The sequence below is a fragment of the Macrobrachium nipponense genome, chromosome 34, assembly GCF_015104395.2.
Source record: "Macrobrachium nipponense isolate FS-2020 chromosome 34, ASM1510439v2, whole genome shotgun sequence".
NCBI classification, from domain to species: Eukaryota; Metazoa; Arthropoda; class Malacostraca; order Decapoda; family Palaemonidae; genus Macrobrachium; species Macrobrachium nipponense.
In genome coordinates, this window is record NC_061095.1 from 215456 (window position 1) to 242720 (window position 27265).

The 27265-nt window shown below is 38.3% G+C and overlaps 1 protein-coding gene and 1 pseudogene across 1 annotated transcript; one reads left to right on the forward strand and one right to left on the reverse strand.

Annotated features, from left to right (window-relative positions):
• The first annotated feature begins 10709 nt into the window (after positions 1 to 10709).
• On the forward strand, positions 10710 to 13131 carry LOC135207615 (uncharacterized). The gene is made up of 2 exons (XM_064239478.1): positions 10710 to 11240; positions 12726 to 13131. Exons 1-2 carry the CDS (start codon positions 11017 to 11019, stop codon positions 13009 to 13011), a joined length of 510 nt encoding a protein of 169 aa, XP_064095548.1. The 5' UTR covers positions 10710 to 11016; the 3' UTR covers positions 13012 to 13131.
• Positions 13132 to 14905: 1774 nt separating this feature from the next.
• Positions 14906 to 24391, reverse strand: LOC135207616 (putative nuclease HARBI1; annotated as a pseudogene).
• Between the last annotated feature and the right edge of the window lie 2874 nt (positions 24392 to 27265).

Genomic DNA, 27265 nt, shown 5'->3' on the forward strand with positions numbered 1-27265 from the left:
CAATAAAATGCCCTGCTCACGAATAAATCTATCATGGGGTATGTGAACGTCTCTCTCTTTTTCTCTCAGACGCGAACTCCCATTTCACCCCGCCCCTCACCTCAAACACCTGAAATACCGCAAACTCTCCCCGAATCCAAAACACAATTCAACACCCCTCCCCCCCCCCCCCCCCCCCAGCCCCCCCCCACCGCAACCGGCAAAATTAAAATTCTAATTTATCGGCGGCTGGACCCTGATGAGTAGTACCAAGCGCTTCACTTCGCCGACGTTGAATTAACGCTTAATTGCTTTGGCGAACTGCGATTTGCGTAAACAAGAAAAGAAAAAAAAAAAAATTCGAATTCTCCGGATCGGAGCTGTTAATGACCAGCTGGCGAGCCAGAATACTCTGGTGGTGGTTGTAATTGTCTTTGATAAGCTCTCTCTGCTGATCGTGGTTTTTCATTCTCTCTCTCTCTCTCTCTAGAGACACATACACACATATATATACACATAAATAATGTATAATTCTTATTCTCGTAATTTCACAGAACCCAATATTAGTTACACGAACTCTCTCTCTCCTCTCTCTCCTCTCTCTCTCTCTCTCTCTCTCTCTCGTGCTTACTGGCATGTGCAAGGCTTTCTTGCACGACTGGTTGAAGAAGTCTTATGAGTTGATGCAATCCTTGTTGCAAAGACTTACCAACGCCAAGGATATCTCTCTCCTTCAGGAGACAAAGGGGATTCGGTTTCACCCAACAAATGATTTAACATCAGGACATTTCTTTTCAAAATACATCAATATTGGAAAAAAAATTTCGAGACTAAAATACCAGAATTTAATGGATGAAATAAAATACTTAAATTTGCTCTCTTCTCTGTACGTGACCAGTTCCACTGTCTTGTTCTTGTGATTTTTTTTGTAACACTTTATTCGTGAAAATTTCCCTCTAGACGAGCCGAGGCGTGATCTGGACTCCAGCTTACTCGGGACACGCACAAGATTTTCCCCCTCATGCATAAGTTGTAAATATTATATTCCTAACTTGACGTATATAAAAACATTCTGAAATCTAAGGTCAAATAGCGCCCTGTTTCGCCAACGATAATTAAAATGTATAGGATATATTTTATATTTCATTAGTAATAATTTTTCTGTGCTGTTTAACATCCACATTATCTATATTATTACATTTTCAGCCTAATAAATAAATCATAAGTATCCTATCCTAAAATTCCTGTGTCTTTAACTCAATATGGAACACCTTTTTGAAAGATTTGTAGGCTCTTCCATGGACATTCCCTATCCCCCAACATGAAAGAAAAAAACAACATAGTCTGTAGGCTTACTCTCCGATTAAGCGGAAACAGGTATTTCAGAGAGAGACAAATTAAAAGACAGACCTGTCCTGAAACTGTCCCACATTTTGCCTCTAGAATAAAATATTTTAGATAAATGAATCGTTAAAATTTCCTTCAAGGAAAAAGATAGGAACTTACAGAAATATAAAATTAAAGAAATAAACTTATTCTCCCTCTAACCAGTCCTGAAACATTTACAATTTCCTATTTTTGAAAAAAATATTTTTAATAAATCAAATGAGAACATTTTCTCCACGGCACACACACACACACACACACACACACACACACACACAGACAAAGCAACTTACAGTAATACAAAATAAAAAAAACTTATTCTCTCTCTAACTTGTCCTAAAACATTTCCAATTTCATGTTTTTGAATAAAATATTTTTTAATAAATCAATCGAGAAATTTTCTTCAAGGCACACACACACACAAAAGGAACTCACACAAATACAAAATAAAAACAAGCATATTCTCTCTCTAACCTGCCATGACACAATTCCACCTTCTTCTTATTCTTCTTTCCAAACCAATTACGTTTATTGACTCAGAAAACAACCAAAATAGCGAAAGTCTGCACAGAAAGGAAGAGTAGAAAGAAAGACAGAAAGAAAGAATGGCATCACGTTATCGCTCTTACTTCATCTCTCTCTCCTCTCTCTCTCTCTCTCTCTCTCTCTCTCTCCGGGACACGTAATTAATAAGGAGAGACGAAAATAAACGAGACGAACAAGAGAGAATTGGTCTCTCTTTCCCGCGTTGCTTTGTGGGACCTTTCGGGCGCTCTCTCGAGCAGGCGAGCAAAAGAGCGAAATAAAATTCCCCCTCGATAACCGAAGGAGATACGAGTAATTAAGAGAATGGAACGTGGGAAAGGGCGATAGAGAACAGAAGAAGTGGGAGTTAAATAAAGAAATGGTAGTCTGTTTGTGTACGTGGGACACTGGAGAGTGGCGATTGTTTGTTTGTTCGTATGGTGTTTTGACGTCGCATGGAACCAGTATGGTTATACAGCAACGGGACCAACGGCTTTAATGGATTGCCCGAGAATCGAACTCGCGGCCACCGAGGTGGCAGGCAGGCCAAGACCATAATACCGAGTACACAAACGTGTGTATCGCGTATACCGTTGCATCTACGGGTGTACATATGGTTGGAGTATAAAAGAAAGTCTGCTAAATGGGTTCCAATACCTCAGAGAAAGGGGATTTGTCATTCATTCTCTGTCAAGAGGATTTATTAAGCACAAAACAGCGCCGTTTCTTCAGTCGTCTTGAGGTCAGCGATTTTGTCCAATTCTCTCCATCTCGTGTCACTCCCCAGAGGGATTTGTCACGTTGATAACATAAGAAGGACGTATTTGTCGATAACTTGTCCCAGAGAGAGAGAGAGAGAGAGATGAACCTATACGTATAAGTTCTCCCCGCCCCTCGGTGACTATTCAAAATCAAATGAGAAACGAGAGACCATACGGCGAGGACAGACAGGTTTGTAGAAGGAGGGTGGTGGATGTGTCATCATGTCTCCCCTACCCTCCGGATACCCTTACTATCTCGCCCCACTCGGGATGGACAAACAGGTTTGCAGGAGGAGGGTGGATGTGTCATGTCTCCCCTACTCTCTGGATCCTCTACCTACTTCGTCCCACCCGGGGCGGACAAACAAGATAGATCCACAAGGATTTTATTATTATTATTATTATTATTATTATTATTATTATTATTATTATTATTGCTGTATCAGCTGCATTAAAAGATTATGTAGCAATAATTTTTCAATAAAACATGTTTAAAGGAAGGTTAAATTCCAGTATATTATTATTATTATTATTATTATTATTATTATTATTATTATTATTATTATTATAAGATATATCATACGAACGTTCAATATAGCAGAAACAAAACCGAAAACAGTCTGGCTAGAAGGACGAGTCACAGCAAACGATAATAAAGCACTTAATGTCATTTTGCAGTCGACTCTACGTAAATGGAAAGGGGGGTTTTACGAATTAGACCCGAACTTATGTTTATTTGTGTGTGTGTGTGTGTGTGCATTGGTGTCGACGTCCCAATAACTAGAATTGAAATTCCTGTTACACTCTGAATTACAGCAGCCATTCCCAAATGCTTTTCTCATTCCATTTTGCTTGTTGTAAGGGGACGATAATCGTTCGCGCTTATACTGTTATGTAAGCTGTAATGGAATGACTCTTAATGGTGATGTTCTGTTATTACACAATCGATAGACAGAAGTATCTGACGATCTGATCAGAAGGAGACAGAATAAAGAATTCAGACCAAAGGCCCAGCGCTGGTACCTACGAGGTCATTCAGCACTGAAGCGGACATTAACGGTACAAAGGTTTGTAACAGGACGCAAACCTCAAAGCAGTAACGCTATGAATCAACTGTCATGAGAGGGAGGAAATAGAATGGGAGTAAGAGAATATGAACGGAGGTACAGTAAAAGGGAATGAAAGGGGGTTGTAGCTAGGTTCCTCAGGAAGGGACGCTGTCAAAGGACCTCTTAAGTCATGCGTACAGTGCACATCGTGAGGTGCACTGCCGGCACTACCCCGTACGGAGCTGACGATTGGAAAATAATAATAATAATATAATAATAATAATAATAATAATAATAATAATAATAATAATAATAATGACGAGCAAATGACATAAAAGTGAATAGGTTCTTAAAATGAACTAGAAAGTATAATTAACATAATTCCTCTTTGTGAGGAATGACTTTAAGAGTTCTCTCTCTCTCTCTCTCTCTCTCTCTCTCTCTCTCTCTCTCTCTCTCTCTCTCTCTCTCTCTCTCTCTCTCGTCAAACGCAGTGGAATTGAAATGTTCTACAAAGTGAAAACTGAATTGGTTTCAAATTTGCATCCAAAGACGTTTTATTTCGAACATTTTGTTTACAGTTGTTTGGATGTTTATCTTTTTATTTTTTTTTATTTTTTAAGCGAGATGCATACGTAATGTGTATGCGCGAGAAAAAACTGAGAGAGAGAGAGAGAGAGAGAGAGAGAGAGAGAGAGAGAGAGAGAGAGAGAATTACTTCCACCACTCCTGGGGGTTGGGAATGACCCGAGATATTCCCCAATGGGAATAGGTAGGAATTGAGAGAGAGAGAGAGAGGAGAGAGAGAGAGAGAGAAGAGAGAGAGAACAAGAGTTGGCTCAATAGCGAAATTTAACTTATCTTGCTGGGGTAGGGGGGGAGGGGGGGGAGGGGTACCTTTAAAAACACCCCGGCAATTTCCAAAAAAAAAAGAAAGAAAAAAAAATCGTCTAGAACCAACTTCAAGTTTTAATTGAGGGAGAAGAAGTTTACAAAACTTCTTTGTTTGGCCGAAGTTACTGATCTTAATTGCATTTTCACGATTATTTTTCTTTATTATATACAAACTACTACGTAGGGACCGGCTCTCAATCCGTCATACTTTTGCTTATCAATTGATTGATCGATTTACGTAACATTGGCGGTCCATCCAAAAGACCCTGGGAAGCTTTCAAAAAAAAAAAAAAAAAAAAAAAAAAAAAAAAAAAAGTGAAAGACGAAGTAAGAGAAGTGTTGGAACAGCGGAACGAAGCCGTGAATTGGAGGTCAAGTAAAAAGGCTCAAAAGTCTTCCTTGATATATTTTACTGTTTATTGAAGAATGCTTCAGAGCAATCATATATATACGTATATATATATATATATATATAATATATATATATATATATATATATATATATATATATATTATATATATACATATATTTTTATATATATTCATATATATATATATACACATATATTTATATATATATATTCATATTATATATATATATATATATATATATATATATATATATATATTTATATATATATATATATATATAATATATATATATATATCATACATACATACATACATATATGGCAACAAGCAAAAATTTCATAATTTTTAAATAAAACTCTTGAGAGAGAGAGAGAGAGAGATTACAACTACTTAAAAACATGAATCACGAGTTTACCACCTACCGTTATACAGGTTTTCGGGAATTGAAAAATATATAGCAAAACCCAAAACGCACCCTATTAGCTCTGACGACGGAGTCTCGTAACTTTTTGGAAGTCATCGTACCTCGAAGAACTGAAGCGCGAAGGAACGAGAGAGACGAACCAAGACCCGGTGTATAAAGTCATTGTACACTAGCGTGATAAATCCTCGTTTTTAGCCGTCTGAATATTTTTTTAACCGAGGCACTATATGCTGTCGGGGGACACATTAGCGGATATTTATAGAGCGAATTTCTGTTATTACTCTTTCAGCTGGATTAAGAACGAATTACGTATGAGTTATTATATCTGAAAAACGAATTTAAGAGACGATTCTAAAGTTAGATGTAATGGGTCCACCCTGATCCTACCGAAGTCATATTATCTTGCGAGTTAAGCCTGTAAGTGTTCAAATAAGAGATACATATAGATATACGGCTTTGCTCATAATTATAAAGAGTAAATTACCCAAGTATAAAACTAATTTACTTATTTGTGAAGACTAGAGGATTAATTTGCTAAAAAAACTAATTATTTCCAGGACTCAAGTTTAAAAATAACGACGTTTCTGGAATACATGTTTCCTTAAATATTAAATCAAAGACTTATCACCATCATTACAACAATCATTATCACCATTAAACACATTATAGCATCATCCTCATCACCATTATATACCCATTATCACCATCATCATTATCACCATTATATCCATTATCACCATAATCATTATCACCATTAAACCCATTATCACCAGTCATCATTATCACCATTATACCCATTATCATTATCACTATCATACCCATTATAGCATCATCATTATCACTATTATATACCCAATATCACCTTCATCATTATCACTATAATACCCATACTCACCATCATCATTATCACTAGTGTACCCATTATCACCATCATCATTATCACCATTATACCCATTATATCACCATCATTATCACTATTGTACCCATTACCACGATCATCATCATCACCATTATACCCATTATCACCATCATTATCAACATTATACCCATTATCACCATCATTATCAACATTACACCCATTATCACCATCATCATTATCACCATTATCACGAACATTACCATCATAATTAACATCATACCCAACACCTGATGAAAGCGATCCGCTGAGGGGGTGGGGAGAGGGTGAGGGGGGGGGGGGCGGAGCCTCAATTTAAATCCCCTTCATTTGCAGAGTAAGGGAGAGGGATTTACTCCCGAATCCCCTAAGATGATTCCAGGGGCTCCGGAGGCATACCCGAGGCCCGGAGGAGGATTTATATATATATACAGAAGGATTTGGCGTAATTCTCTATGGCAAGGATTCCGTCCGTGAAATGGAAACAAGATAAAGTTTTTTTTTTTTAATGGGGTCGCAGTTAGGGACCCTAAGGAACGCCGTAGAGAGCCTTCCTCGAGTAAGTGCCTACAGTGCACCGCGTGAGGTGTGGTTAAGAAGGAAGAGAAAGTAAAAACAGGAGCTAACGACATCAGTAAAAGCCGGAGACAGAGAGACGATTAGCACAAACAGGATATTATTATTATTCAGAAGATGGACCGCTATTCATATGGAACACGCCCACCAAAGGGGCGAAGCTTTAACAAGGAGAGAGAGAGAGAGAGAGAGAGAGAGAGAGAGAGAGAGAGAGAGAGAGAGAGAGAGAGAGAGAGAGCAAACTTTTCCCCCTCATAAAAAGAAGTTTTTTATCTGCAACAGGTCTTCTTATCGCTCGAAGACACCAGAACTTTGTCACTTTCTCATTGTGGACCGCGGGCATGTCTTTACCCCGAGGTCATCTTTTTCGGAGACATGATTTTCTCTCTCTCTCTCTCTCTCTCTCTCTCTCTCTCTCTCTCTCTGACTTCAGTTCAAAAACTGATACCCACATTACAATGAAAATTGATAAATATATATCTTTCTCCCTAAACTTCGCCTTAGTTTCTCTCTCTCTCTCTCTCTCTCTCTCTCTCGTCCATAAATTCGGTTTAAATAACTGTTACCCAAATAAAAGAAACTTGATAAATTTATCGTTCTCCCTATAATTATTATTCTCTCTCTCTCTCTCTCTTCCAGTATCAAATACTGATATGATAAATTTTTCTTCTACATACCTTTTGCATCAGTCTCTCTCTCTCTCTCTCTCTCTCTCTCTCTCTCTCTCTCTCTCTCTCTCTCTCTCTCTCTCTCTCTCTTCCAGTATCAAATACTGATATGGTAAATATTTCTTCAACATACCTTTCGCATCAGTCTCTCTCTCTCTCTCCTTTTAATTTCAAATCGTCAAAATACATTCATTTAATTGAAAAAGAGCTAACTATTCACTTTACCAAATTTCTAATATATATATGAATATGATTTTATGTGCAATTATATATATTTTTAAAATTTCATTTAATCGAGTCTTCTGGTTTTCTATCCCCTTGTATTTCTTTGGAATGAAATGATGCCCAGAGAGAGAGAGAGAGAGAGAGAGAGAGAGAGAGAGAGAGAGAGAGAGAGAGAGAGAGAGAGAGAGAGAGAGAGAGAATTTTAGGGTGATTCAGTTAGTGTTTAATTTCTATAATAAAAACGTCCAATTTATCACCGAAACTTCACTCGTCAATCATGATGGAAAATGAATAATTTATCTCATTTTTGTTTAGTGTAATTCGATCTTACGACCCATAACCTCAAAGCCTGAAGAATTACACTTTATGAATTTAATTATACTAATAATCACACCATACCATCTATAATTTATGTACCTAGCTCCCTAGAACAACGTGAATTTATTCTTCGCAAAAGCAAATTAAATAATTTAAAAGGAAAGGCGATTTGTCAACACTCCAAGAAACAGGAATGACCTGGAATGACCCAAGTTCAGGTTTTACTGCAGAAGTCTTGCACTTCAATGAGCCATCAAAGATTTCTGGAACAGTGAATGTCTCGGTTTTATTATTTGTCCCTTCCCACCCCCGCCCCCCACCCGATTGCAAAACATGCAATTTGCAATGGTGTGTGAATTTATGTATGTGTATGTTTGTATATACATAAAACTAATAACAAAAACACACAGATTGACAACTGGGTTTATTCTGTCTCACGTAGGCCAACACATCTGTTACAATAAAAGCGATTTTAACCCCAATGGAATTTTGAGAGAAATATTATCAAATTTCAAATGAGAGAGAGAGAGAGAGAGAGAGAGAGAGAGAGAGAGAGATCCTGAATTTTTATAAAAAGCATAAAAATTGAAACTGACTCGGTTATGATAACAAGGCCACGAAAGTTGTTCCCAACTAGGCCGAAGCTCAGATTTCCCAGCTAGACTAAAAGCTACGACTTCCCAGAAAAGACCAAAGCTACAACGTCCCAGCTAGACTAAAAGCTACTACTTCCAAGCTAGACTAAAAGCTACGACTTCCCAGCAAAGACCAAAGCTACGACTTCCAAACTAGACTAAAAGTTACGACGTCCCTGCTAGACTCAAAGCTACGACTTCCCATGTCTGAACCATCAACTCGCCAAGCGGCGTTGGGTTAGTTAGGAAAATAGTAAGGGTTAACTAGTACTAGTTTAGTACTACCAACATCAAAATGAAAACACAAAGAAAGTTGACTCAGTGATAATAACTTTGCAATTATCTTGTGAAAATAACAGACAGGAACAATAATAATGACTGAAATAACCACCGTTTTCAACCTAAAGTTGTCAACATATGTCCATATAAGGTTAATATCGTATATACTTTACGCAAATACTTTACGTACACATTCCCAGATGGATAGAACGCCTATAACGTAACGAAAAGTCCAGTGCATTCCGTAAATTCTTCAGTAGGCCTATTGAACCTCTTCACCATCACCCAGGCAGCTCGATGTAACCTAGAAAGCGAAAAAAGTCGTTACAACCAGTATTAAAATAATTATTATTCAACCTGACACTTTCTTGAAACTATAATATTATCATCTGGGGGAGAAGCAAAGTTGATTATAACGATTATTATAAAAAAAAATGCCATAGCTAAATCGATTTCTTGAGATAACAGCCATTATATTCCTAGTGAAAAAAAAAGGGGACAATAAGCCTCATAAAGTGTAGCTAGTTTATATATATATATATATATATATATATATATATATATATATATATATATATATATACTATATATACTTTACATTACAGATTACAGATAAACATGATGTAATTATATCCGGCTTCAGTTCTAAATTATGGAAACCTTAACTGAACATCAATCGTTTTCGAAGACACTCCTTGAATACTACTTCTGAAGAAAAAAAAAAAAAAAAAGTGTACAATATGCCCAATGAAGTGTACCTACAGTTATTATATATATACTTTGTATTACAGATTACAGACTTCTGTGCAGTTGATGCATAGCCTACACTAACCTTTACTATTTCAATGACATTTCCTGCGTATTCATAAGTTTTCCTGAGGATTTTATAAGTTATTCATGCGGCAATTTCACTACTACAATTTCCCTGATGCTTTCATAAAGCATATTCATTAATTATGAAGTAAAATTATCCGAAAAATGAGAATTAATTGCTTTCGAGATACTGTGCAGTACCATGTGCATAGGCTAAGCTGACCTCCACACATTCAGGATAACCTTCACTATTTCACCAACATTTTCAGCCGATTTATAGGTTAATTAAGCTGTAATTTAACTAATACCGCTTCCCCGATGATTTTATTAAGTTTATATATCAATTATGACGTAAAGTTATCAGTAAAATGCTAATTATTTGCTTTTACAACGACCGTGAAATACAGTTCTGTGCATTCATAGCCTACTCCAACCTTCACACATTCAGGCCAACCATCACCCACTTTACTTACAATTTTCGTGGAATTGTAAGTTATTCAAGTAGTAATCTCACTACTACCGTATCCCTGATGCTTTCACAAGTCACAAGTATCACTTATAAAGTAAATCAGTCCGCGACACGCGAAAAAAATCGCTAAATAGGTAATCGATCATTTTCATTCACAACAAAAAAGTAAACAATATATCTGGCAGTTCTACTGATGGTCCCGAGCCTAAACGAGAATGTCAGACGAGCGTTGATTGGTCAAGAGCCTCAACCCGGCGTCCTATTTGCCAGTTTGCTAATCCAGTATGAGACAGCGACTGTGATTGGCTTCTTCCGAAGGAGAGATGTGTTTATGTCTAAGGGCCGTATCCAGAAATCATACGATCGCATTTGTCAATACGAAGGCGATCGCCGTAGTATAGTCTCAAACGAAGGGTTGTCGTGGTATCCAGAAATCGTACGACGGCCCAACTCCCATCGCATTGCCTCACTGGTTAAACAGTCTTACCAACATATGCGATTACTGGGAATGAAATGACTGGAATCGATGATTACAAGGCTGTATCAATATCATAGACAATTTCTTTTATTATCATAATGTTAAATTAAAATGGCTTTATGTCTTTACTATTTATTATAAAAAGATACTACATATCTGTAGTATATTTTGTAAACTTGATATTGGCTGTACTGATTTGGCGCGGAAATCTGAACAAACAGTTACCGCAAGCAATCTACGCAACTCACCAAGATACGAAGATACCGGAATATGGAGCGTGCACTCCCTGTAGCTGATTCTCAGCGTTTAATGCTGCTTAATTTGATAAAGGAACATGAGAGTGTTATCAACGACCGATCGACGGGAAGTAGAACTTTGGAAAGGAAACGTCAGGCATGGCAAGAAATTACATTGAAGTTCAACGCCATGTATCCAGACCAACCTCCACGGTCATCAAAGCAGGTCAAGCGCTGTTTCGACCACGTAAAACGCAAGTAAGGATGCATTTTTGTTTTGCAATTGTAGTCCGAGCAAATTTAGGCAGCTGGGGGCAAAATGGTTTGTAAACTGTTAGTTAGTTAAAAGATAATTATGCTATGAAAGGCCTAGGCCAGTGCTGCTTGTTCAATTGTTAGCACTACTCACATCAGGCTAGCCTAGCGTAGCTAATCCAAGGGAACACCATTTTATCATCTAAATTATATAAATATATTATCTTCAAATAAATAGAATGGAGCATAGTAGAATAGGTTGGGTAAGGCTATGCTAACCAAATCATAGGGGGTGTGAGGGGTGCTCTAGGAAAGGTTAGGTTAGTAATGTCTAGCTTATTACAAAAGCAGTTGGTGTATCAGGCATTAGGTTTGTATAATTTGATATGGATTTTTAATGTTTATCATAGGAAATTTGGGTAATATTCTAATATTAGGTTTAGAATACCTATGTGGAGGATCTTACAATTTCCTGGTGGATAGAAGGGCTAGAGCACACAGCAGTTTTATCGTATTTTTAATGGGTGGATTTGCAAATAAATTAAACAATCATTAGCTTACAGCCAGTTTATTACTGTAAAAATTGATGGTAAAACTTCGGCTATTTTTCTTATGGGTAGCTAGGCTATATGAGATTTTCCGAAGTATGAATACTTTTTTACCCTAACGTGTGAAACCAGCTTGCAAACTGGTCCCAATTATTGTTTTTAAAAGATTAAGCCAACATTTGAGATCTTGGCTCTTGTCTGCAGGTGGTCAAAAGATTTGGAGTAGGCAACACCTGAAATAGGCTAGCCCCCCCCCCCAATTTTTTTTTTTCTAATTGAGTTCACATGTAGGCTAGCATGTCTGGAGCCTGAAGACTGCACAACAATGCCTACCAGTCTTGGCTACGACAGACTGTTGCAGCTATGTGAACTGCTCAGGCTAGGCTACATTAACTCAAGTGGTATTAGGGGAAAAAACCGAGTGGACTAGGTGATCCACTCTTGCCCGCTTGTTGATCCACTCTCCGAAAAAGTACTTTTGCTTACTTCGAAAGGAGAGTAGAGGTCTTGAGGTGTTGCTCCCACCACCGATGATACATGACTGGTGCCCATCTCCAGTGTCAGGACGTGTTAACGTACTTTTTCAGAGGGTGGATCAACAAGCGGGCATGACTGGATCAGCTAGGCCACTTAGGTTGTTTCCCTTATTATGCTTTATAATGTGCAGCCCACATTTCCAGCTACGTAAAGGTCACATTATTTTTCTTAAGTGCTCATTAATACTTGTGTAAATGCTCAAATGACTTTTCTTTTGAATTCAATCATGCGACAGACGTTTTAACTCATTATTCTGGAGGTGGAAGAGAAGTACACAGGATGGTAGGCTTTTTGTTATATTTTTAAATTTTATTACAATCTATTTTTAAAGTCAGTTGTTAGAATATATTAGAAAACCAATGGGAAAACATATTTTTATTCTAATATATATTTTTTTTACTAGAGTGAAGCAGGAAGATGCTGCTGTCAAGAAAACGCTATGCAGAACTGGTGGTGGTCCTCCACCAGATCTTCGAAACCACTCAGAAGAGTTTGTGATAGCTGCATCGCTGATGACAGAAGAATTGGTCATGGATAAAGACGTTTTAGAAACATTTCATCCAGTTGATGAAACAGGAGAGCCCATACATGATGTTAAAATAAGTAAGTACTCTGATGTTTTCAAGAATGAAATTGATAAAATAGTGAACCTTCAACTTTTTTCTGGCCATTACATTCTACCTGTCTGAAAAGTTTGTAGTGGCTTGGGGGAAAGCAAAATGGTTATGTTTTTATTAATGATGACTGGGTTTAAGATAACATTTCAATGCTTTATGACCCTAAAGGTTCCAGCACTTGTATACTCAGTTTAGAAGTATGTGCTGCAGAAGAGATTTACATCTAAGGTGCTGTAGATCAATTATTTATTTTACCTAATATTTTCAGGTATTACGGAGCCACTGCCTTCAACCTCTCATTTTGCCTTCAAACCTCAGCACAATCGATGAAAGTGGTGTCAGTCGCTAATCATGAATCAAGATCCACATTCCTTAATCGGTCAGCTACATCATCACTATCTTCAATGGAACACTTAATTTTTAAACCCATAGTTCCCCATGAAACTTCCCGTCCTTCAACGCCTATTGTAACTCCAGGCAGAACTTCACCAAAATTGCGCAATACATCACGGGATGTATCTCCAATACCTCGGTCTTCTACACCCACAGAGGAAGCACATTCTTCACCCAAAAAATTGAAGTTAGACGATGCATACATCAAGTGTAGGGAAAGACAAGAGGAACTGCATCATCTTAGAATGGAAAATGAAAAGGAGCAACACATAATGGCCAAAAAAGAGCATGAACTAAAGGTGAAATTAATTAACAATATGAATGAATTTGTGGATGAAATGCACTCATCAACAATGACTGTGTTTGCTAACTTAAATGCTTTCCTTGACAGTGCAAAATCTGCCTATGAAGCAATGCGCAACTCATATGAATAAAGTAGGTATTGGTTGTTGGTTGGTTTATGGAATTTACCCTTATTGCTAGGGTTACAGGAGGTGTTATTTCCATAGATCAAGTTGTTTTTGCTTTTAGGAGAGAAAAATTACTCCACTGATAGGTGTGTTTGTTAAATGAAGGTTTCATCATATGGTCAGCAATTAACTTAATCATTTCTGTAATGCTGAATGGCCATAGTTGCCCCATTGATTGGCATTATGCCTAAATTCCATAAACCAAACCAACCCCATTTCATATTTTTCTTTGCTGTGATGTAGTGTTATTATATATTTTATTTTATACCTATGGTATATGAAGGTGCTCTCATGAATCAGGTGTTCCTATTTGTAAGTTACCTTAATTTGATACACCACCGTACATGTATACTTCCAAATATTCATTTTTTAGTTTGTATGCTATGTCCATTTGCATTGTGATATTAGGTATTATATAATAGTGCTTTAATGAATCTGATGTTAAGTGAAATTAGGTATCGAGTATCATATATGTCCATTTGCATCTTGATATTAAGTATTATATTATTTTGATGAATCTGATGTTCAGTGAAATTAGGTATCGAGTATCATACATTACAAGGTTTACTTCGAAATTATATTTTCAAAATTGGTAGCCTATGCTGTGATAGGGATAATATGTACTAACAGGATAATTTATCAATTAATTAGTTTAGAAATTATTAGGGCTAGTATAATATTTTATTGTCAATCTTATTACTTTTGCCATATTTTTATGATATACTTACTTAAAGATTGCCCTCGCCTTCTGCAGGACTGGCTCTTGCGTTGGCAGCACGTTATGATATAAACCAATGTTTCTGAATAATGTATATTAGACATCATAAGTAAAGGTCTAAATAATGCTGTTATGATTTGACCTGAACCACAGGTCCAGATAGCTATGATTCAACCTGAATCACAAGTTTTATTCAAATTTATTTTATCACCATTTTCATCTTGCAAGTACAAGTCTTGTCTTTCTCAGGGTGTCAGATTGACAACTATGGTAAGAGTTCCTGAATAAATCTTTTCTTATGTTAAAAAATAGTATTTATCCTTTATCCTTTCAGTTAGTCCTAGTAATCTAGAATGAATTACCTCTTTTTAACCATAGATTGCTTTTGCCATTGAATATTTTTTTTCAGGATGAACCAGAAAATAAATATAATAAATCCATTAGTGTACCTTTTTAAAGGCAAACATGCAAGTTATATTTTCATATTTCATTAAGTCAATAAGAAGTGTATTTTCATTTTCTTGGTATCATGTTCAATTTACCTAGCACATACAGCTGTTAGCTCTGACAAAAGCATTCTCGGGTTAATGTGTTGTCACTTTATTCAATTCAAAATTTAAAATGGTTCTTCAATAATGCAAGTAATAAGATTATAGATTTATTATTAAAGTGCAAATTACCAGAACCGGGGGTTCCTTGCACTACTTTAAACCTAATTAACAGAAAATAAATACATAATCTATTTAAACTTAAAAAAAACTGTCAACAATGTGGGCCCTACGTTGAGCTCCTTGGATATTGTCAGCTCTTTCAATGATACCCACATCAGGTTCACCAGGATCCAATTCAAGATTTTCTTCATTCTGTAGAGGTATTCTGTTTGTTATTGCACAATTATGAAGGACTGCACAAGCAATTATTATGTTCTTAGTATTATTCAACTTTGTTCTGACCGGTATTGATAACACTGCAAACCTTTTTTTAAGCAGTCCTATGGCGCGCTCTATAAGATTGCGAAGTTTTTCTGGAAATGTTTTCGCCAACAACATTATAATGTCTTTATGTGTATTGGGAGCAAGAAATGGTGTCATTATATAAGGACGGCATGGATAACCACTGTCCCCCAACAAAAAACCTCTGTACATACCAGACTCTAGGCTCTGTGCTAGTCTTGAAGAAGAAAATATTCTGGAGTCATGAGCACTGCCTGGCCAATTTACAATTACATTAGTGAACCTCAAAGAAGCATCGCATACAACCATGACATTTATAGAAAAAAAATTTTTCTGCACCTGTACAATTCTGCATTAGGACCTCCAGGACTCTTTATAGGTATATGAGTACCATCTGCACAGCCTATCACACCAGGCATTCCAGCTATTTGTGAAAACTCCATCATCATTTTGTTCTCATCCTGTGGAGTTGGGAATTTGATAAATTCTTGTGCAAGGGTGGCAACAGCAGCGCAAACATCCTTAAGGCACCTCGACACACTACTCTGGGCCATATCTGAACAATCTCCCAACGTCAACTGGAAATTTCCAGTAGCCATGTACCTTAAGGTTACCAAAAATTGATTGCATGGAGAAATTCGTTGTCCTTGTAAAGAAATAAAAGAAAAACTCAACTGTAATGTACTGCATCATTATTACTGCCATCAACCAAACTTTTCATAACTAAAGTAGCAAAGTATATGTCTGAACACAACAGGAATGAAAACAGTTCAAGCTGGAAAAAGGAAATTAGTTTGTTAAATTCATAAAAGATTGAAGGAGTAATATGAAAAAAATTGAAAAAAAAACTGTCCAGGAAAACTCTCTGATTATTATTGTTATTATTATTAGTAATAGCAGTATTATTACTAGCTTGACTGTCACCCCGATTAGATAGCAAGTAGCTATAAACCCAAGGGTACCAATAGGGAAAGCAGCCTAGGAAAAAGTGAGGATTTCGTATGTATAAAAAGGAAAAAAAAACTACAATATAAAATCAATACTAGCTACTAAAAGTCCTGTGATTACTTGCATAGATGAGACAGGAAGAATGCTGAAAATGCAAGACCTATTTACAGGAGGGAGGTTTAAAAAGGCAGTAGAAGAGTGAACTTTGAAAAGGCAGCTGAAGTGGAAGGCATAAATGAGGAAATGCTGAAATTCTGAAGGGAAATAGTAATATAGCCTAGATGCACCTAATCCGCAATTTACCATGAAGGCAAAGTAAGGTAAATTCTAACATAAGCAAATTCTGTGGGGGAGGGGGGAGGCTTTAGGGACCAGTAACTGGTGCCTGATTCATAGAGTTGCTGTCAGATCTAGCTTCAAGCATCAGCTGCTGGTGCAGATAGTTTTTCTAGGCCCTTTTATTTTTTACTTTTCCTCTTTCTAGAGTTCATTTTAACCTTGTGCTTCCTTATTCTTATGCTTATTAATTTTTCTGGTGTTAAATGTCAACTGGTTTTCTGTGCTTGGCTTTTGACAAAAATTTCATATCGAACATACATTAAAAGATGAAATGGAAATTTGAATGTTTTCCCTACATTTAAAAAAAAAGTAAGGAAAAGTGGAATAAATAGTGTTTCTAATGTTCAATACATACAATATATATACAAGAAGTGCTTGGAGGATACCAACCTCTTTGGTCCAGTGAATTAGGTAACTGAGGTTCTATTCTCTCTAACAATTCAGTGAACAGTTCCTTTGAAAGTCTGTATCGCTGTTGAAACTCCTTTTCTGAATAATACAGAAGAGGATCTATTCGTTTTTTGCGTTGCCGCCTCTGCCTGTTGATCATTTCTTCCCATTCTGCAATTTCTTCTATTTCAAGCAAATCTTCCAAATATTCATCCATTCTGAAACCAAACTGCAATGTGAGTTTGTGGCTGACCCACAATTTGGATATTTTCTGGCAGGCTGCATGAAGCTTTTGGCTATAAGCCAAGCAACAAAGGGAAGAATAAAACACATAGAGTAAGAATGTGGAAAGCACAGCCAAAACAGATAACAACAGTGGTGTAACTAGAGGGGGGGCAACTGACCCCCTTTGGCTACCTTTGCCCCCCACCCCCACTGGAGATCAAGTATAAAAAAAAAATTAAAAGAAATGGTAAAATAGAACAATAACATTTTACCCTGAAAATCTCAAGCTCTTTTAATCAACTGTAACTACATATCATTTATTATTCTTTTATATCTAATGACAGTAAAATGAAAAGGCCCATAACATAGTAATGGATAAAGTGATTGCCCCACCCTCACCAGAAGCCTTGCCCCCAGCTGGTCCCCCTCTTCACAAATGTCTGGCTACGCCACTGTACAAGAGAAAGGAAGTAAGAAGGAAAAAACAAAGGGAAAAAAGGGATTAATAAAATTTGTTGAACCAGCAGCTGACTCACGAGACCAGAACCACATACTGGAATCAGGTGCCAGCTACTGGTCCCTAATCATCCCCACCTCTTGAAGGAGTTAAGGAATGGGGAGGGTGACAATAAACTGAAGCAATTTTATAACTATAATCATAAGAATATAAATTGTGTAAATTTTTTATAATTTTGCACCTCATCTTAACAAGAGAAAAATAAAAATTTCAATAACTTTTTTTTATGTGTTTTCAATGCTGTTGATCTTAAAACTTCACAGAAATAGTGGGCAATGAGCTCTAAGCCATGAGATATACCTTTGGCCTTCCCCCCAAAAATAAAGAATTCTAAATTACCCAGTCAAGAAAATGCATTTCCACATCCTCCAAATTAGCTTTATGTAAAAAAAAAAAAATTGTAACAGCCTTCATTGTACTGGTTGTTTGTACAGTATTTCTCAAGTATGCCTATCACTAAAATTACATCACCCAATAGTATAGGTCTCTGCAAAATGAATCATCCTCCACATGACATATTTTTATATTCAATAGGCTAGGAAATGGCAATTGGTAAAATTCTAGTTTACTTACAGATGCATGTTTAAGTCAGTTGGGGGTCCAGGAGGGTGAAGCCCAGGGTAGGAAAGGAACACAGCACTCTAAGATGGGATTGGTATCTAGCTGTTAACCTACAGGAAATACTGGAAATTCCTTAATTAATTTATCAATTCTGTAACTGAACTAGAATTGGTAGATCTAGTGTACCTATCCGCGGCGGCCCAGAGTATGGCAGTTGCGGTTTTTCTATGCAGTTTTACCTCCTGAACAAGAATTTGAAGTAATATTTATTCGGACGACTCTAATTTACCTTTGAACTCTATCCTACGGTAAAGGGGATTCCCATTGGGAACCGGGGTTTTGGGTGGGGACAAAAACCCTAACTCCTATCCTAGCGGTAAGGGGGACCCGCCCCCAGTGGGAACCGGGGTTTTGGGTGGGGAGAAACCACTTGGGGGGTGATTTTGCCGTGTTATTGTGGTATTTCCCACATTTATCACTTTTAAAAACACGAAATACAGGCGGAAATAAGAGATAACAAAACTAGCGATAGTGGAGCCGTTCCACATCCATATTCGTCTACTACTACTACTACCACAACACTGAATCCTACTACGCATGCGCTAATGCTACTGCGCATGCGCTAACTGTAAGGGAGCTTTTGGCCTAAACTCAGACTGCTTAGTGAGGAAAGAAATGGGGGTTTACGGGAGGGATACATGTATTTAGCCAAACACGTTACAGTATGACCCCTACGTTGCTACCGGACTGAGTGAAGGATTGGGTGGTACAGGGTTCCCAGATTTGGCAGTTTTTTCTCACCAAATTTGGCTTTTTTTTTCCTATTTGGTGGGTAAAAATTCACTTTGGCTGGTTAGTGGTATTTTGGCTGGTTTTCAAATACTTTCTATTTGAGCTAAACACTGATCCCACGTTTGAGGAATCTCTCCCCAGATTGGGAATTTTTGAAGGTAAGGTTTTTCAGGAAAATCTGGGGAATTTGAATAGGTTTTTCAGTAAAAACTTGGTAACATTTAAGCAAAATATGTAGATGGAATTAAAATAAAAATCACACACACACCAGACGACCACAAAAACAGGCCGCCGGATTCTCAGAGAACGAGCCTCATTTCAAAATTTCAATTCATTCTCGTTTTTTTTTCCTGTATTCTTATATTAGTTTACATTATCTAACTAAAACTATGATGCCGCTATACAAGCATATATATGATAAAAAAAATATGCATTTATAAGATAAATATGAACGACACAAGCATATATATGATAAAAATATATGCATTTATAAAGATAAAATTAACGCACACAAAACAGGCCGCCGGATTCTCAGAGAACGAGCCTCTCATTTCAATTCAATTCTTCTCGTTTTTTTTCTGTATTCTTATATAGTTTATATTATCTAACTAAAACTATGATGCCGCTATACAAGCATATATATGATAAAAAAATATGCATTATAAAGATAAATATAACGCACATATATTTGCCGGTTATTTGGGTTGGTTTGGATTTCCATTTGGCGGGATTTTGGCTGGTTTCATGGTAGACTTTGGCTGGTTGGTAGTGGTGTCATCTGGGAACCTGGCTGGTTAACCATAAAACGTTGAGTTACATAAAAGCATTTACCTAATTTGTTTATTAAACATGTTATGTGAATTCTAGTGTTTATTCCTTTTCATTTTCCCATAGTATTTGTATAATAACTGTTTTGAAATATCCCCACCTAATCATTTCACACCATATATAACTTGAAATATTATGTTATAATTGAGGACAGACACCTAAAAATGCCTACGTGTTGATATAGAACTCAGTTTTAGGACGTTTCGATACCTACCTACCTACCTGTTACGTGAAATTGCACATTGCGTTGCATATTACATACACACTCCCTATATCATTTATACACAAGTCAATCCCTCCCCTTTCCAGTATTCACGACTGGCTCTTTACGTTACACCATTTACAATGCATTTCTCACCGATAACCATATCTAGATTAAAGTTTGCCATTATTATTATAAAACCTACATTTAAATATATAACACAATATATAGTTTGCCATTAATTTTTTAAATAAAACCGCCTACATTTAAAATATACTTCCCATTATATCACTTTACAGACATTACAATTTTTAACCACCCTTCCCAGTTTCCGTTTCCTTACTATTATTGCAGTTATGTATGGTTACTTTTTTACATTTACAACACTTCCACACCCATCAAAGTTAGGTTTATATGTCATTTTACCTACTGGGTGGGGGCCGAATCCCATCCCCCGGTTAGGCAACATACCCTTAGGTTTAGTTTGTTATATGTTGGTTTACCTACTAGTTTTACTTTCCTTGAATGGGGGTTTCCCACCCCGGTTAGGCTTATGGTTGGTTAGTTCTTCAAGGGTGGATACCGGGGGGGGGGGGGGGAGGGGGGGGGGGGGGGGGGGGGGGGGGGGGGGGGGGGGGGGGGGGGGGGGGGGGGTGGGGGGGGGGGGGGGGGTGGGGGGGGGGGGGGGGGGGGGGGGTGGTTGGTTTTGGTTAGGTTACGTTCCCTACTTGTTACCTACTTGGTTAGGTTACATTCCTTACTAGGTTAGGTTAGGCCTTTAAGGGGGGGTACGGGGGGCGAAGCCCCCATGGTCAGGCAAAATTCCCTACTAGGTTAGGTTAGGTTAGGTTGGTTAGGTTACATTCCTTACTAGGTTAGGTTAGGCCTTTAAGGGGGGGTGGGGGGGTACGGGGGGCGAAGCCCCCCTGGTCAGGCAATATTCCCTACTAGGTTAGGTTAGGTTAGGTTACACCTTCCTTACTAGGTTACGTAGGCCTAGTTTTCCCTACTAGGTTAGGTTAGGTTACGTTCCTTGCTAGGTTAGGTTAGGACCTTTAAGGGGGGTATGGGGGGGCGAAGCCCCCCTGGTAGGCAATGTTCCCTACTAGGTTAGGTTAGGTTAGGTTGGTTAGGTTACATTCTTACCAGGTTACGTTAGGCCTAGTATTTCCCTACTAGGTTAGGTTAGGTTACGTTCCTTATAGTTAGGTTAGGCTTTAAGGGGGGGTACAGGGGGGGGCGAGCCCCCCTGAGGTCAGGCAATATTCCCTACTAGGTTAGGTTTAGGTTAGGTTTAGGTTAGGTACATACAGGGGGGGTTCCTTACTAGGGGGAGGTTAGGTTAGCTAACCCTACGGGGTGGTTGGCAGCTTCTAGGTCAGGCTAATATTCCCTACTAGGTTAGGTTAGGTTAGGTTGGTTAGGTTACATTCCTTACTTCCTAGGTTAGGTTAGGCCTTTAAGGGGGGGGTGGGGGGTACGGGGGGCGAAGCCCCCTGGTCAGGCAATATTCCCTACTAGGTTAGGTTTAGGTTCGGTTGGTTAGGTTTTACATTCCTTAGGCCTAGGTTTAAGGGGGGTTAGCCTTTAAGGGGGGGTAAACAGGAACCGGGGGGGCGAGTCCCCCCCTGGTTTCAGGCAATATTCCCTACTAGGTTTAGGTTTGGTTAGGTTACATTCCTTACTGGTTAGGTTAGGCCCTAGTATTTCCCTACTAGGTTAGGTTTGGTTGGTTACGTTCCTTACTAGGTTAGGTTAGGCCTTAAGGGGGGTAGTCGGGGGGGGCGAAGCCCCCCTGGTCAGGCAATAGCCCTTACCCTAGCTATAGGTTAGGTTACATTCCTTACTAGGTTAGGTTAGGCCTTTACGGTACTTGGGCGATAGTCATTTGGTTCCAGGTATAGGTTCCTACGAAAGTTAAGGTAGCAATATTCCCTACTAGGTTAGGTTAGGTTACATTCCTTACTAGGTTTAGGTTAGGCCTTTAAGGGGGGGTAAAGGGGGCAGGGGGGCAAATCCCCCTGGTCAGGCACCCAACATTGCCTATTTTAGGTTAAGTTCCCTACTAGGTAATGGTTACATCCCTGCTAAGGTTGAGGTTAGGTTATGTTAGGTTGGTTTGGTTCTTTAAGGGGGGTTACAGCAGGCCCAACCCCACCCTGGTCAGGCAACATCAACCCTACAAGTTAATTAGTTTTGTTATATGCTAACTTATGTTTTAATTTGGTCTTTTGTATTTATTAAAACAAACTATAGGCCCTTTTACACATTTACCACCCAGGACTTAAATCCCACCCCCTCCTGGGCCCGCTATATATATTTGTATTATTTCTATTTTGAACCCATCCCACATTTACATTTAGTTCCTTAAACTACCCATTTACTTTTATTACCCTTAACATTGCCAACTTATCTTGTTAAGTGCTTGTTCATTTACCTCAGCCCCACCCTGCCTCAACCAATAGCATCAAAGCATTTTTACTACTCCACCCACCTCTCCCACCCTGTTTTTCTACGGTCTGGCCTCCTGCCACCTCCTAACTGTAGAACTCCCAACACTGTTGAATCTGCCGCCATGACATCCACTGCTGCATCTACTTCACGCTCGCCCCAGCCCCTCACCAGAACTCTTTGCCAACTTCATGTAACAATTGTTACATGAGTTACAAAGATTTTTTCTGCCTTTTACTCAGGTAATTATGATCGACTAATCGGTTTTTGCCAGGACCATGGCCTCCTGAGAAAGCAGGTCTTTTGCCCCCATTCAGTCGACTCCAAGATACGGTAGGAGAATGAAATATAACTTCGTCGGGTACTTGGCTGTTGCTTATTTCAAGCTGCATTTTGAGGAACCCAAGACCCGCCTCCACGCATTCTTAAAAGCAGCTGCTGCTGTGTACCCTCCACCCCTTTAAGGTAAGGTCCAAACATTATTCTTAATTATTATGTTTTAGGAAAGTGAGTGTTAGGCTTTCGCCGAAAGTTTGCGTCAAGGTATGTTACTATTCAGTGGGGTGCTGCTAAGACAACTCGTACTTCACCTTACCCCTCCCCCCCCACCCCCCCCCCACCCTTAGTGAACATATGGCTCCGTGGTGGTTGGGGAATTTAAACATGGCGGCTGTGTTTACATTGCCTTCACCGTAACGAATACTTGGTACCTTCCTATAGGACCGTTCTTCGGTGACTTAGACTATGGCAATTGACATTTTCTATGTTATTTTAGTTGCTTTACAAGGGTTGTAAGGAATATTTTTTTCGTTTGGTTGGAACTAAACTTTAATATACCTTTGAGTTTGGTGCGGCTATTGTGTAACTTTCAATTTCAATTACTGCTTAGTTACAGCCGCCCGAATGGATATTACTTTTAAATCTTGTACAGTAACTCAAATAACATAGGAATCAGTCAATTGCCATAGTCTAAGCCACCGCGGATTGCTTCTGTAGAAATACCCTAGAATTTTATATTGCCTTGTCAGAAATCAGTAATTTGGCTTGTACCTACGCAATTTACTGTGAAAGCCATCGGCAATCCATCCCTAATGGTAATAGCTTCTTACTTTTTTTAAAAGGCTTGGGCAATCTCATTTTATTATCACATGCAACCTAGCCTAGTCACTTACACTGCACCATACTTTCTAATTTACTAAAAACAGCCTACGCGGAATTTCACGCTTGCATCGCCAGCCTACTTGTGAGCTTCAAGTGGCTGCCCTGATTTTAACTTTCTTGGCTAATATAACATTAACACATTAAATATACCAATTAAAAACGTCATTTTGTATTGAAAAGGAAACTCTAAACACGTCAACAAAGCCTACTTTGAAGAAAAAGAATTCCAATAAGGGTGACTGACTGCTTGTTTATGTTATGGTGAGCTCGAACTCATCTGTTGTCGGCAGGCAAAGACTTCTTAAAAGTGTACCTTTCAAAACCTTTGTTGTGCTGTTATTCAGGTCTTTTTACCACAAATTGTTTCATATTTTCGATAGACATTGTAGATGAGTCACTTTGGCAAATGTATTTTAATGCAGAGTTGAAGTTTACATTCTTTCAATTCTGCCATCGCAAGGGGGTACCCATGCGACGCCTCCCTCACTATCGTTCCAAAATTACATTGTTAAATGCGATGGCCTGCGTATGTTCGTGTGGTTTCTGGATACGGCAAGACCATGACGATTGCATACAAAGAACCGTCGTATGATTTCTGGATACGGCCCTAAGAGTCTTCTTCTTCTTTGATTGTTAATTGATTTTGATTTATTAATTTTTGATGAATGCAAAGCTTAACAATGATAAATTACCGCTTACAGTGCGTCTTCAATGGCAGCAGCTATATCCGTAACAGGATATAATGAGCTAAAAGCCCATAACAATGTACAATATAGTGGCTTTTAACGGTGATTATCATGGTATGTTCATATAGAATATCTCGTTTTTCAATTACCTGCAATAAATTCACCGTTTAAAAGAGCTCATTATTAGGATATATGAATGGGAAATAATTCACTTCCATGCTAAAATTACGTCTAGGGACTCTAATTAAAGTATTAAAAACTAAACAAACTGCCAGCAATCCGGAAGTAGCGTCGAACATGTTGCATGTTGCAACTGACCGTGTGTAATCAACGGTCGCTTGGGATTCTCATTTGGATGATAAAAACCTGGAATTCTTTTTTTTCCTTTTTTTCTATTTACTCGTGATTACCAAAGCAATTATGGGAGAATTCACCAGCGTAGGAAACGTTGAGCATTGTTCTAGTGAGTGGAAAATTATGAATTTTTTTTCAAGTGGAAGGAGTTTTTTTTCGCAGTATATGGCTGATTTTGTCTTTACAGAATTAGTTTTTTTTCCTTTGAAGGATTCGCTGTAGAAAGAAGAATTTTAGTTTATAAGTAATGAGTTTTTTTTTCCGAGTATTATCTTTTCGTCCTATTAGATGGTTTCTGGGGATTTTTGCTGAAAATTTCGATGGAAATTTATCTGTAATCTTTAGATTTCCTCTATTGTCAACCACGTTGACTTTAATAGTTTAAGGGTAGTATTTTAATATAATTAAAATGAAGTTCACGGGTCTGGTGATGGAAACCAAAATTACGTGAAACGAATCCACGACACTAGGCGCATAGATAACAGCGTTCATATACGACGGGAAACTATTTATTGCCATTTTTCCTCAGAACTGGATGCAACATAGATGCAAATTAAACAATATAATGAGAATTAAGTTGACTTAATTCTCATATAAAAATGGGAACCAGCTTGGAAGAAGAATTAATTTGAATAAAGCTATTAGGTATAGTAATGGAAGCCAAAACGATGCGAAACGAACACACGATGCTCGGCGCATAGATACAACTGGTGAGCAAGAGAGAGAGAGAGAGACGGCGCCTCTCTCAAAACAGTTCATTGGGTACACAAGTGAGAGCCGAACCTTGTATGTGTAACTGAGTTACGCATATACGGTTACAAGGTGTCAAAATGTAGAGGACGAACCGTAACCACGTTAAGCACGTAACTTCATTTCAATCCACTGCGATCACCAGTCTGTCTCTGTCCGGGTTGTTTACCGACGATGGCCACCATGCAAGTAACAGCTGCCGCCTGCCGCGTACATTTATACACATTATTTAACGAAGATGAAGCGAAATAAAAGAAGATGGTGGCAATTAAGTTTATATACTAGAAGGGTAGAATACAGTGATCGGGAATTACTCGCTGACTTGAGATTCCAAGAAGTTTCTGGCCACAGTGAAGTCTTTTCTTCGTAATAGCTATTAAATTGAAGGACCTCTTCGTCACTTCAATCAGCCATGGTAGACATATACGTACTGACTGACCAAAACAAGGGACTCTACTATGGACGGTCTTGTTCATAGTCGGTGTTAACAAGTTCAGCAACCTCTGTTGTTACGTGTGTCATACAGGTCCCGTCCACACATGGTGTAACGTTCAAAGAGACCTCCCTTTGATGCGGGGCCCAAAAACCGACAATTGGCGGGACGGAGGGCGAACCGAGCCTCGAACCTCGCGGGTTTGAACGTTACGCCATGTGTGGACGGGACCTGTATGACACGCGTAACAACAGAGGTTGCTGAACTTGTTAACACCGACTATGAACAAGACCGTCCATAGTAGAGTCCCTTGTTTTGGTCAGTCAGTACGTATATGTCTACCATGGCTGATTGAAGTGACGAAGAGGTCCTTCAATTTATTAGCTATTACGAAGAAAAGACTTCACTGTGGCCAGAAACTTCTTGGAATCTCAAGTCAGCGAGTCAATTCCCGACCACTGTATTCTACCCTTCTAGTATATAACCTTGATTGCCTCCATCTTCTTTTATTTCGCTTCATCTTCGTTAAATAATGTGTATAAATGTACGCGGCAGCTGCTACTTGCATGGTGGCCATCGTCGGTAAACAACCCGGACAGAGACAGACTGGTGATCGCAGTGGATTGAAATGAAGTTACGTGCTTAACGTGGTTACGGTTCGTCCTCTACATTTTGACACCTTGTAACCGTATATGCGTAACTCGGTTACGCATACAAGGTTCGGCTCTCACGTGTGTACCCACCTTACATGACGGGAACCTATTTATCGCCATTCTTCCTCGGAGTTGAATGCAATATTGCATTGCTCTCGGGGTTTTTTCTGAAATCCAATTAACCCGGGTAATGAGCGGCGCCAGACATTTGCTAAATGTGCAATTGCGAGTGGAGGAAATCGTGTTGCAGTTTATGGGTCTAGCGTTGGTTTATTCTAGTACTATCCGGAAGCAGAATTAGGTTTGGAAAAGGATGGATATTTGAAATTGATCTTAAGGAAATGTGTTAACGTATATATATACATACATACATACATACATACATACATACATATATATCATATTAAACGCAACAGAATTATACTATACCACAAAAAAAGACAAAAATAAACAGCCTCGTTTTCCAAAGGAATAAATTCCTTTTATTATTTATTTGTTTATT

What these genes read in the sequence shown, in the direction of transcription:
- LOC135207615 (XM_064239478.1), top strand. Translation starts at nt 11,017, where the DNA reads ATGGAGCGTGCACTCCCTGTAGCTGATTCTCAGCGTTTAATGCTGCTT. An exon ending in TTCGACCACGTAAAACGCAA is followed by an intron (nt 11,241 to 12,725) that starts GTAAGGATGCAT and finishes TTTTTTTACTAG; the next exon opens with AGTGAAGCAGGAAGATGCTG.